The 12,802-nt window shown below is 39.3% G+C and overlaps 2 protein-coding genes across 3 annotated transcripts; one reads left to right on the plus strand and one right to left on the minus strand.

Moving 5' to 3' along the window:
• Positions 1–485: 485 nt before the first annotated feature.
• On the minus strand, positions 486–5,885 carry psmd13 (proteasome 26S subunit, non-ATPase 13). The gene is made up of 13 exons (XM_079663767.1): positions 5,746–5,885; positions 5,022–5,100; positions 4,513–4,547; positions 4,348–4,403; positions 4,207–4,250; positions 4,030–4,116; positions 3,097–3,268; positions 2,916–2,995; positions 2,709–2,834; positions 2,126–2,188; positions 1,533–1,613; positions 1,213–1,329; positions 486–805 (listed from the first exon to the last, which is right to left on the minus strand). The coding sequence occupies exons 1-13, from the start codon at positions 5,844–5,846 to the stop codon at positions 710–712; spliced, it is 1,137 nt and encodes a 378-aa protein (XP_079519893.1). The 5' UTR covers positions 5,847–5,885; the 3' UTR covers positions 486–709.
• Positions 5,886–6,332: 447 nt separating this feature from the next.
• Positions 6,333–11,641, plus strand: sirt3 (sirtuin 3). 2 transcript variants are annotated; one of them, XM_079663768.1, is made up of 8 exons: positions 6,333–6,471; positions 6,599–6,653; positions 7,103–7,291; positions 7,372–7,604; positions 7,686–7,810; positions 8,321–8,482; positions 9,006–9,215; positions 10,689–11,641. In XM_079663768.1, the coding sequence occupies exons 1-8, from the start codon at positions 6,378–6,380 to the stop codon at positions 10,710–10,712; spliced, it is 1,092 nt and encodes a 363-aa protein (XP_079519894.1). In that variant the 5' UTR covers positions 6,333–6,377; the 3' UTR covers positions 10,713–11,641. The 2 variants fall into 2 exon arrangements, with proteins under 2 accessions (XP_079519894.1, XP_079519895.1); XM_079663769.1 differs by having other exon boundaries at positions 7,710–7,810.
• Positions 11,642–12,802: the final 1,161 nt, after the last annotated feature.

The following is a 12,802-nucleotide window of genomic DNA, read 5'->3' on the forward strand; positions in this document are numbered from 1 at the left end:
TAAAAAATCATATTCTAGTAATTGAGTGTATGTACCTAGGTAATATTTAACCCCTAATCTTAAAGTTAAGTGTCAGAGAAAGTATGGTACTCTAATCACTTGATGTCAAGAACTTTATCCTATTATTTAGTTTTCTTGGACTAATGTCCCAGTGTTCCCAGACTTGATCGGAAAGTGGTCTTCAAAGACAAGATCAATGTAGAATACAAATACATATTTATATTAAGACAGTGAACTGTAATGACTCATAAAATGGGAGTAATAAACGTACAATTGGATCTATAGCCATTAGTTATTTTTTCTTTTAAAGAAATATCGACCACTACATTAAGACAGATATACGTTGAAGAAAAAATATATACAAATACTTCAAATTGTCAATCAACAGTGTTCATTTAGTTTACATGAATGCATAAGTATATATAAAATGTATATGGCATGCACATGGGACTTACAAAGACGCATATAAATAAATAATACAAAAGTGATTTTTTTCTGGTCCTTTTTATTCATATTTTAGACAATGTTTTGAAAGACCATATGGTGAGGATAATAATGATGCAACCAGTTGTTTATTTGTGAAATACCACAGTGTATTTTTACAGGTTGGTATAAAGCTTGAAGAATCAACATCTGATAGAAAGACAAACAATACAAAACAGAAATCTTGTGATGAGGTTTCCTCCCCAGCCTGACGGGGAAAGGGGGTCTAGGTGAGGATGTCGTGGGCTTGTTGCTCCACCAGCATGGCCATGTTCTTCACGTCTCCGCACCAGAAGTCCAGACGCTCCTTCATTCCTTTGATCTAAAAACAAAACACAGCAGGCAGTCTTAACTTCCCCTTCTGATCCAATTGTGTTTTATTGTACTTATTTATACAGATACCCCCTAATGTCAAATCCCCTTAGTGTATCATTTCCAACTTCTGACAGTTGTACCACTCCGCTTTAGGTGGCATTACTGAGCCACAGCAACGCTCTCACTCCTTACTAGAACAAAATAAGTCTTAGAGCTGCTTTAAATTCTCTGATCATTCCCCTGCAGCTGTCTGCTGCTGTGTCACCATTTTTGATAATTCCCTTACTGCACTGCCATGTCCTGCGAACACATGCGCAGAGTCTGAATTTCAACTGTGTAGCGTTGTTTTGAAATTGCACATCTAGAGCAAAATATAATATAATAATATAAAATAAAAGGGGAAGAAGGACTAACCTGCTGCAGGTCCAGCACCCGGGGCTGCACCCAGGTCATCTGCACCTTCTGGTCTACCTCATCAATGTTCCCTTTGATCAGGCCCACAGACAGAGCCTTCATCACCAGCAGCTCCACCTGCAGGAGACGCTCCATCAGTTCACTTTACTTCAATACTTGCAAATAAATACATTTTCATGTCGATAAAAACATATGCGAAAACTTCTTGGGTCTCCGGGGTTGGAAAAGCAAGGTGAAATTGACAAACTGTAATAAGTTGGATCGTGGCCTTATTGACATCTATCGACGGGCTGATTAAATGTACTCGTCATCCGACTCACCTCATTGACGGGGATTATGGCACTCTCAGAGATCTCGGTGAAGGTGAGCTGTCTGTGGTTTGCAGGACGAGTGAAAGTCATCTGAAAAAGAAAGGACACGTTTGAAGTGATTTAATATTCCTGTTTTTCAACCTTCACTGTGATCACTTCTGTCACATGAGACATGTACGAAAACATGACGACTCTTTGAACAAACTACAGATTGAGTTAGTCAGTGTTTATTATCTATGTGACATCAGACTATCTAACAGTGATTATTCCGTAGTCAGACCAGGAAGAGGCGCAGCGAAAATCAAATAAGGGTCACTTCAAATATGACTGAAATCTTGGTGCCAGAGCCTGGGGTAGTGTGTGTGACTAGTTAGCCGAGTCAGTTAATGGCCCTCTCACCGACTCATTGCAATCCATGTCTAATGTGGATATGTTTATAAAATGTGGGTTCTCCCTGTTTTTAAAATTCTAAGGTTTGTAATTTATCAATGGCACATATTTGTATTTCCAAGATGAATCCTTTGCATGCGTTTAATTCATGTCTGCAAGTGAATGCATTGATCCATTAAAATAAAGTCTGGTTAACTGGTTTTCAGTCCCACCTCCATCACGCAGAGCAGCTGGATCTTCTGCATCAGTTTAGCCTCATGTGCTGCAAGGTCAGGCTGGGAACAAGACAAGAAAATAAATCAGACAGTTGCCCAGTACCATGGATCATGTATAATCCTTTGATCCGGTCCTGTGCTATGAGTCGGCCTTCATACTGATGGTATCTTGAAGGTTGACATGTGTCCAACTTGGCTCAATTAGTTATTGAAGGTGTTTTGATCCGAGCTGCTACATACACAGTTACGGAGCTAAAACAGGCTTATCTCACCAATCAAGAATACAAAACAAAATGCTTGACAGTCAACAGATGTCCACCCAACTGTACTTTTGAAGAAAAAAGAAGCAGGAAAATGTTATGGAAGATTGGCATTACATCCCTCTAGAGATTTTGAGAATCTTTGTAAAAAGGCAACTGAAGCTGCGTACTAGGGAAGTTCTGCTTTTAAGCGTCACCCATCTGCACCTTCAAACTGCATGCACCCCTCAAACAGAGGCTTATTTAAATGCTAGATTGACAACTATTTGAGTTGATGATCCTTAATGAATCTGTTGAGCTGTTATAATAATGCTAATCACCTGTTGGCCCCAGGCAGACTTGAAGCTCTGGAACTTCTCCACATTTCCTCCGTTGAAGGCGTACAGTGTATCGATGAGCCACTGTTTGTCTGTGTTCCTCAGGGTCTCCAGTACAGGATGCATCAGCTGCAAGAACACAACAGCAATCTTCAGCAAGAGCTCAACAGCGCTAATAAACAACATGATGAATACTGTGTTAAAACCCACAAGCTCTCCAAAGTTGTAAACTCCCTCTCCTAAGAGTCCAGCCAGCCCAAGTGTGAATGCCCGTTCCTGCTTCTCCGTCTCTGTGGAGCAAACAACAGCAGCATTAGATCAGCCAGCCACACAAAATACTTTCTGTTCTCCTTCAGCCTTAAAACAAGTCTAGGTGTTTGATGGTGCTCACCTGGCAGGTCTTTAATTTCCACACATCCGAGGTAACGCAGAGCGTCCTTGTAGTAGGAGGCGTGGTTCCCGATGATGCGGTAGTATTTGCTGGAGAGATCGTAAAACCGTCCGTGGACCGACGTCACCCCGGGCAAGTTGTTCAACATTCCCTCGACCTCTTCAATGAGTTTCTGGACGTGCAGCGACAAAGAGGGAATATGTGCTTATTGTGGATCATATTTCTTATACTTTCATTTAGCTAATTATTTTATCTTTATTTATAATTCTGAATACTGAAAAGCTTCAGATAAGCTCAAATTTGAAGTGCTACACAACAATGAGATTTTATATTTATATTTGATTGACTAAGGAGCAGTTTAAACAATGGGTTAATAAGTCTCCACAGCAGAATATTTGTAAACTTTCTGTTTTAAACAGTGTCAAAGAAGAATTAAACTAAATGTTTCTTTTGTTTTTGTACTCCCTTTGATTATAACATGCTTCGGTTTTGCAAGCCATGTATTAGTTTTCGCTTTGAAATGTTAGGCTACTTAAAAATAATACCATCATCCAGCATGTCATTTGTACTAAGTATTTTATAATAAGGAACACTTTGATCAGACTTTTTCTTACTTAAACTCAGGGTTCTATGGATTCATAGTACTGATTCCATAAGGATTCTTTTAATCCCGGATCACATCGAATCTGCATCCGGTTTTTTCCCCTGCTTTATTTGTGTCTGCGTTTGCCACCTCTCTCAAGTTAATTTAGTAAGAAAAATAATGACTTGTGGATGTGTGACTTTGATGCACTGTGTTGCTTTGTTTAACGGTGTTACCGACACATGCTTACCAGCAGCTTGGCGTTGAATATACGAAATAACGGGTTATATGTGAATGAGGTGTGAGATTTGTTTTGCATCTGGGAGAGAACAGAGTTTTGGAGCTTTTACCTTTGTGGCAGGAAGATCGTTGATCTCCAGCTTAAGTCTGCCGATAGAAGTCCTGCAGAGAATGGCGGCTTCATCGCTGCTTTTCACCTGAAACAGAAAGAGACATGTTTAAGTTTTTTGTTCAATTCCACCATTAACAGTCCTTTTTCTAAATGTTTGAAGTTGTTATCAACTCACCTTTTCCCGGGTCTTTTCGAGAAAGGTGATGGCATCATTAGGATCTGGAAACAAAAACCTTTTTGTTAATACTAAGATATGAAAAAAAAGTATTTGTTGCTAGGAAATATATATCCTTTTGCCTGTTATGTTATTTTGTACCTTTCATCTGTCTGGCAACATACAGTATCATCTCCATGAGGGACAATGGGTTGATTCTGATGAGAAAGCAACACACAGATTAGCCTCGAAACAGGCAAATGTCAGAACATATTTAACTAGAAGGTAATAATGACTAGAATGAGAGTTAGATATACTTTTTCTCACCTGTGTTCAAAGTCACTAATGAAGTTGTCATAGAGCTTTAAAAAGGGGGAAATCAGATCAGATCATAGAAAAATATCCATCTTGTTATAGAGGCAACACATAATAATTTACATTACAGTTTATCATGAAGAAGGAACTGTATATAGCCCAATGTTTTATATGCTTGTATGTCTGTATTGTGTATTTTAATCAGTGCCAAGGCTTCAAGTTATACGGGTTCTGAATTTATCTTTTGCAACTCAGACATAAAACGGCAGCTACTGTAAATAAACGATAAAAAAATATTTCAAATTACAAAACAATAATGCTTGAACGATTCGGTCTAAAACCCTTATTCAAACATAACTTGATTGTTATATCGTAGGCACCTTTCAATCTATCATGATACTGATTTTAAATATTTCACAATACATGCTATGACACTTTGATGTACAAGTGCATACTGATTTAATGTACATCCCAACTCATATCTCGCGGTAGTCTATCATAGGATGTGAGTATGCAGTTACCTGTATGAGGCCATCTCCGGTATCAAAGCAAGGATCTTTAACAAAGTCTGATAGCCTGAGAGTCAACTGATGCCACAATCTGTCAAAAAAAGTTCAGATAACTGATTGAGAATCACTTTTAAAATGACACGCATACAATCGTCTTTAAATTCATTACATGATTTGTATACTTCTTCTGACACAGTATAAAATGAAAGGTTTCTAATATCTGTGTCTCCAACTTCCAGGTTGCTGGACTGTTTGTCAAGCCAAGTAAGCTTTTTTTAATGTATTTGACTAAAACAGAAATCTGTAGACGATTCCTTTAAACGTCATGATTTTCAGTCAAACCTTCGTCTGATATGTATGATCAAACAGCACTACATTGAAATTATGATATTCAGATGGAGCAGTGACTAAGGACTCATCCATAGGATCCCCGCTAGCAAACAGCTAAGAAAAACATGTTATTAACTTTAATCGAGTACTGGCCTAAATCAATAGTTTGGATCTAAAGCTTTTAACCGTTAAGTTATATATTCGTCACCGAATGAAGTGTTAAACAAATGAATCATTAAAAACCGAGTTTCAGCTCTGATATTCCTGAAGAAACTTTCAGCTAGCAAGCCAACCCTGAGCTACTGCTAGCTCTGTGCATGACTCAGCGGGCATTTACAATGAATGAGGGAGCTATAGTTAGCTAGCCTAGCGTTAGCAGGACTAGCTGCAGTGTTACTCGTTTTACCTTTTGTTGTGAAACTCCTCCAATGTGTGCCACTCCGTCGCCATCTCCGGCGTGGAGCTGTTGCTCTGCTGCTGTTTGAGGAACCCGCTAACATCTCTCATAGTGGAAACAAGACTCTAAAGTACTTATTTAAAATCTGAACTGATGGGTTTTGCTGAATCTTCGGCTAACGTTAGTAGCCAGTCGTGTTGTGGGTCTGCTGCTGGGCGCAAAGGATGATGGGAAATTAAGGAGGCGTTTCTAAAGCTAGCTAACATTAGCTAAGATTTGTTTGGACATTAAAGTGTATTTTTTTGTTAGCAAAACACTTTTAAATGTATCGCACAGTTAATTTAATTTAATTTTTTTAAAGGGAATAGGTGATTTGGCTTGGTAGAAAGCGACCTTGCTGTTTTGTGTAAATAAAGTTAGCTACTCTACATACTCGTACATTAAGGTTACTCACGTCCGAGTCACAAGGAGGTCAAAGGACGACAACAAGCATTATTTTGGGTAGGCAGCTAACATTAGTTAAATATTTTGTTTTGTTTTAGGTGGAGACACTGTGTTGACAGCTCTTTTCTGTTTATAGGTATCCTCTTGAGTCAGTTGCAGTCATGGAGTAACACTCTGGGAGCTGTTAAGTTTGTGTTATGACTTCTTTACCGAGCTCCTCATTAATATCACCTGTCAGACTCTTCTGTGTGCACCTGTGTTCAAGAACGAGCAGGACGCTCTCTAAACACGGTGGGTAGAAAACCATAGAGTACTACCTTAGTACACACCTTAGTAGTTGTTAGTATCACAACTTTATGATAAAATAATAGGAAATATTCTATGATTATTAATTGTGACAATGCTTTTTTTCAAGTAGTTTTGTGTCAAAGGAGTTGGTGCCCTGGTGCAGATGCATCATCAGCTCTGTGCAGGTATGTAATGCACATGTTTTTCCATAATAGTAAGAAAAAACTAAAAACATTGCCCTTTGTGAAGTTGCAACACATATTTTTTGTAAATAAGTAATTAAAGTATAACACTTGAGATAATGGTTAATGAAACAATGATGAAGGATATGATCCAAAAACTAAAAGGGTCCCTTCTAATGCTAATTTTCAGAGAAACTCCCTATGGAGGGAACTTTGGGATTTTAGCCTTTGCAGACCATTTACATGCACAAAAACCTATATAACATACTACAGGAAAGAGAAACCCCCAAAAAGCATGATTGGAGTGGTGGGAATACAAGAGGAATTATAGTGGGTCAGTGTGGTCCAGGGTTGCTGCAAACCGATCAGGATCCATCTGCTCTTACTAATGTGTATCATATTAAAAAATATTGATCAACAACTCTCCTCATCTTATCTTTGCTTCTTCATAGAAAAACAAACTCTCTCTGGTGGAATGGGACTCGAGGGTTTCTCTCCCGGGGTAGTGGTGGTGGAGGTGCCTCTGAGGAGCAGCAGACCCTGGAGGACCTGGCCCAGAACATCAGAGAGCAGCAGTACAAAAGGGTGGTGGTGATGGCTGGAGCCGGGATCAGCACACCTAGTGGCATCCCAGATTTCAGGTAAAACAATTAGATATGTTTTCCAGTATTGAGATAAACCTGTTGATATCAGGTGTATTCATAAGATAACCCTCTCACAGGTCTCCAGGCAGCGGTCTCTACAACAATCTGCAGCAGTATGACCTGCCTTACGCAGAGGCGATATTCGAGATAGGCTTTTTCCATCAAAACCCAAACCCCTTCTTCGCCCTGGCCAAAGAGCTGTACCCAGGGAATTATCAGCCCAATCTGACCCATCACTTTGTACGGCTGCTTCACAAGAAGGGTCAGCTCCTCAGGATGTACACCCAGAACATTGACGGGCTGGAGAGGCGTATGTGTTTGAAATATTTTGCTGTTTTGTTTTTGATCCTATAAAGAAATAAATGCACATCATTGGTCATTTGAAGCCTAGATGTTTGTTCAACTGTGTTTCAAGTGGCAGGGATTCCTCCTGAGATGTTGGTGGAGGCTCACGGTACTTTTGCCACCGCCACCTGCACGGTCTGCCTGAGGAAATACAAAGGAGGAGAGATACGGGTGAGTTTAAACCCAAACACTCATTCTACACATTTAGCTTTGATATTTTTAAGAATATTTCAAATAAATGTAATGATTTTGTCCCCTGTTTGCCACGGTGACTATTAAGCGCATTCCCCAAAGTGAAATCTTTCTGTTAAATGTAATTTTTGGTAAACTGTGTTGGGAGTTCTGCAGACACTGTTGATCATTTGTGCATGTATTTGTTTATTTACTGTTCAACACATTTTTGATCCTATGATGTCTACTCATGTCATCATACCTTCACATAGATGTCCTTTGAAAATAAATAAAAAGTCTTCTTTCTTAAACCAGTTTTTCACATCAGATAAGGTGTTATAATGATGTTTTGAAGATCAGTCACGTTTTTTGAGTTTAAGTTACAAACATGAGATGTTTCCAAATCTTAGTAATGTCTTGTTTTCCTTTATTTTATTGCAGTTTTACTAGGATTTTTGATTTGTAATGTGACTATTATTCACTTTCCATCTTGTTTCTGTGTTTCCTCAGTCAGATGTGATGTCAGGTGTCGTGCCGAAGTGCCCCACCTGTAAAGGCGTGGTGAAGCCCGACATTGTGTTTTTCGGGGAGGAGCTTCCGTTTAACTTCTTCAAGTATCTCACAGATTTCCCACTGGCAGACCTCTTGATCGTCATGGGAACATCACTGGAGGTGAGCACCACAGATTTTAAATTACATCTTGCTACCTGTAATCTGACATTTTCCTAATATAAACAATATGTTGAAGGGACATAAGTGAGGGACATGTTCAACACTGGAGAACAAACATTGAAACTGACAGTTGTACTTCACGCAAAATCATTTCTTTCTTGTGTCCAGATTTCAAAGTTCAGGTTAAAAATAAAAAAGCTCCCAGTGGGTCACCAGGAAACCTTTTCGTATACAAAATATGTAAAACAATGTTTTATCAAAGAATATGTCTTTGTTGCCATTTTTGCAATATATTTTGTTATATGATAAGAGGGACAGGACAGGGTTTTATGTAAAAAGTCAAATAGTTGTACTTTATGTTGTTGAGATTCTTGGTTGTAATAACTTTGCTTCACTCTGTTTTTCTGTCTGCATCATCACCATGAATAGAGAAAAAATACCCCCCAAAATGATATTTGTCTGGCACCTTTCAACAACAAGTCCTCTTGCTTTAAAAGCTGCTGTTTGACTCTCTGTGCTGCAGGTGGAGCCCTTTGCCAGTCTGGCGGGGACTGTGCGCCCCTCTGTGCCCCGTCTGCTCATCAACAGGGACCGGGTGGGTCCGTTCACCGGGCGCCGCAGTCCTCATGATGTGGTGCAGCTCGGCGACGTGGTCAGCGGTGTGCAAGCCCTGGTGCAGGCCCTCGGCTGGACTCAGGAGCTGGAAGCTCTGATGGCCGCTGCTGCTGAGAAAGTGAGTTATGATTTTTTGCTTACAAGCTCACACTTTTTTACGTACCCAGTTGTTGTGGCTCTGCACTCAGGTCCATGTAAGTTGAATCAAATAGCCAGGGGCGGCGGGTACTGTAGGCTAGGGAAGGCTAAGCCTTACCAAATATTTGTGTCACTGCATCCTGGTAAAATAAAAATATAATGTATAATGTTTGTGTCTTTGACGTTAGCGCTGCTATGCAGCCACCTGTGCCCTGTTCTACGAAGCCAGTTCAACAGACCCTGGATATGTTTGAGTTATCTTAACTAACCCTAACAAACGAGATCTCGCTAAGCGGTCCTACGACGCTGGTTATCAACTCGGTAAATCAAGCCAGGGTTTCTCTCTCCAGCTGAGAGGGCATTCACGTGAAAGTTAGCTACATTTGACCAGTCACAAACAGGGACAAGTGTACTGACAGCGCAGCGTCATACTTCATTAATGAAAAGTAAACTAATATTAGACAAATAGGAACTTTAAACATCCATGACTTAAACATATAATCCAGGATACAAGCCACATAGTTGCAAGGTGAATATAGAACAACTGGTTAAAAAATGAATAAGCTACAGAGTGTTTGAAAGCGTACAACAGTTTTATGATACTGCTCTAAGACACGAGTGGATCTGACTTTAATTACATTTGAGTCGAGTGTTTCTTCAACTTAATATGTTGCTTAAAATAATACTTCTGCATACAGTAGCCTATATGTGACAATGTAAGTGTTGCACGGCCAGATACGGCTTGAGAAGCTGACTCAGATAAGAAAATATTGTGATATTATGTGATCGATGATCTGATTGATGATGTGATATCAGTGTGATATGAATGATAAGTGCGACTCGTCGGCGTCTTCTCTGCATAGGCAGTTTAAACTGTATTTCCTTTATCCTGTAATATGACTTGATAGATTTAAACTCCGCAAACTGAGCTCTGATTGGTCAGCAAGCGGTGCTTTCACTGAGTTGATCTCGTTTCTATAGACACTGGGGGCGGGCAGCGTCAGGTAAAAAAAAGTTATTTAGCCTTCCCAAACCTGAGCCTCACGCGCCTCCTATGCAAATAGAAATTAAAGTTGAGGCCTTAAAAAACAAAAACAATGAGCTGAATAAGTTAAGTGATACATCTCTTTGTGACCCCTTTTACATTACACAGGATCATTTAATTTAATATTTTATATCAATAGTTAATGTATCACTAAGAACTAGCTTTTTATTAAACACTGTCATAGAGGTAAGTGTACCTGTCTTTATCAACATTTAGTGTCTTTGGCCATCTATCTTTAGTTTTGTGTTGTGCGTGCTGCCCAATCCTTTTTTTAAAGTAAAAACAGAAATAGTTTGACTGTAAGCAAAGCAAACCAGCTATGGGTACATTTTCTGCAGCATGAGTGATTACTTGTAAAGTTTCAAACATGAGCCACTTTGATGTTGTTGTGTGTACTTTTATCTACAGGCTGCAACAAAGACAGAAGAGTGACAAATTCACCGCATCAAGTTGGAGGTTTGACTTTATTATCTGCACTCACTGTAACGAAAACACGAACACTGCAGGACTAAACCCAGACTTCTTCTCTTACTGGGGCTCATGTGGTCATACTTGTTTGATGTTTGGTTATATGAATCGAAACTCACGGACTAGCAGATAAGGAACTGCTACAATGGAAATGCAGAAATGTCTCTTATTTGATATATAACAGAACACAGGTAAGCGACACAGCTATGATCAAACCACGGAAAAATCAAACTAGGTGTATATGTGCAATATAATATACTGTGCAGCTGGTCTTCCATGTTGCGTTAACTATAAGAAAAATGTGCAGTATTTATTGTTCTTTAACTTGTAATGTGTCAAAACTTTAAGAAATAAATACGACATTTCTTGAGTAAGAAACAACCTTGTTAATGGCCGTTGTTTGAATAAGGTTAATTCATCCAACTGGAATCACTTTTTGGAATAATTCACATTTGGTGCTGAGGTGTTTTTAATGGATTTCGGACAAGAATGGAGCTCTATAGCACGGAGATAGAAGATATATGTTGGTCCTTTCATGGGATTTGATAGTATTATAACCCGCAGAGGGAGCCAGAGGACTGCCTTTGGTGTGACAAAGTTCCCTGTTTCAATTTGAATTCAAGTGGTGGTTGGTTTTATAATACTGATAAAGGGGAGGATATTGTAGTGAGAAATAATACAGAGTAAATCTCTAGTATGGTTTACAATATCTTAATTAAACTGAAACAGAGCAACATATGTCAGCGGAAATAAAACCTTTCATATGTAAATGATCAAATTACGTCAGTTGGGTTATCATATTATGATAATTGCCTATCACTGTACACACTGCATTATGTAATGCATACTAAAACATCTTTATTAATGCATCAATTAAAAAAGTCATACCTGCATTTATAAAGTATTGGCTGTTTATTGTAAGATATTGTGTGGCATCCTAAAACTGTTACTTTCCAACAGCTTGGATGCTACAGTGACCTCCTGTTGGCCTAGTTGGATGCTTATGATTGCACATTGATAACCTACATTATACAAGTCCATATTAGCTCAGAGTTTACAAAAGTTAAAAAAGAGTCATGCACATCTGATTTAAAGAGGGCCTATTGTGCTTTTAGGGGTTTTCCCTTTCCTGTAGTGTGTCATATAGGTTTGTGTGCATGTAAATGGTCTGCAAAGGCTGAAATACCAAAGTCAATGCCAGAGGGAGTTTCTCTCCAACACACCCCCCCCCACACCTGAAACGCCTTCATTGGACTCCTTTGTTTACTTCCGTAACATAGTGAAATCACTATGTGACACTCGCGTTTCTATTGGCTAGCGATCAAAAACATTGTCCAGGCTACGGAGCGGAACATCTCAAGTGGTTGACGAATCATAACAGAGCCGGCCAGCTAACCAATCAGAGCAGACTGGGCTCTGGTTTCAGACAGAGGGTGAAAAGAGGTGCTGCAGCACAGGCAGTATGAGACAAATAAAGATCTTTTTGAATATTAGAGCAAAAGATTCACTAACGATAGGATGGAGAAGTGGAATCCAGACAGCCAGTCAGCTGAGTCGATACACGAATGACAGATTTGCTGGATGTGTAAGTGTCAAATACAAACTACAATGCTCTGATGCAGACGATCATTAACCTCACTATGATATTGTCACCCAGGTGCCTCATATGTCATGTACATACTATATCCCAAATATGATCAAAGCCTAGATAATAATGTCTATGTATAGCATCGACTTTTCCCAAGATGTCTCACATGACGTGACTAAGTGTGACATGAATTAAATGTGAGTTATTCTGGTTGAGAAAAAAGTCACTTACTCTTCTTCACTCACCCCCTGATCTTTGGGTTCTGTAGTCATGCAGACTTTAACAGATTTGATTAAACTCCACACCTGCTTCAGTTTTTTCAAGACAACTTTCACACCTTGCTCCAATTTTCACCTCTCTTCCCCCCACCGCTGCTGCTGCTGACGTCCATGATAAGAACAAGTGTATTTTATCACTACATGATATCATCGTCTGCAAGGGAACTTTTCCCTTCCATCCAATTTGA

This window comes from Notothenia rossii (genome assembly GCF_949606895.1).
Source record: "Notothenia rossii genome assembly, chromosome: 2".
NCBI classification, from domain to species: domain Eukaryota; kingdom Metazoa; phylum Chordata; class Actinopteri; order Perciformes; family Nototheniidae; genus Notothenia; species Notothenia rossii.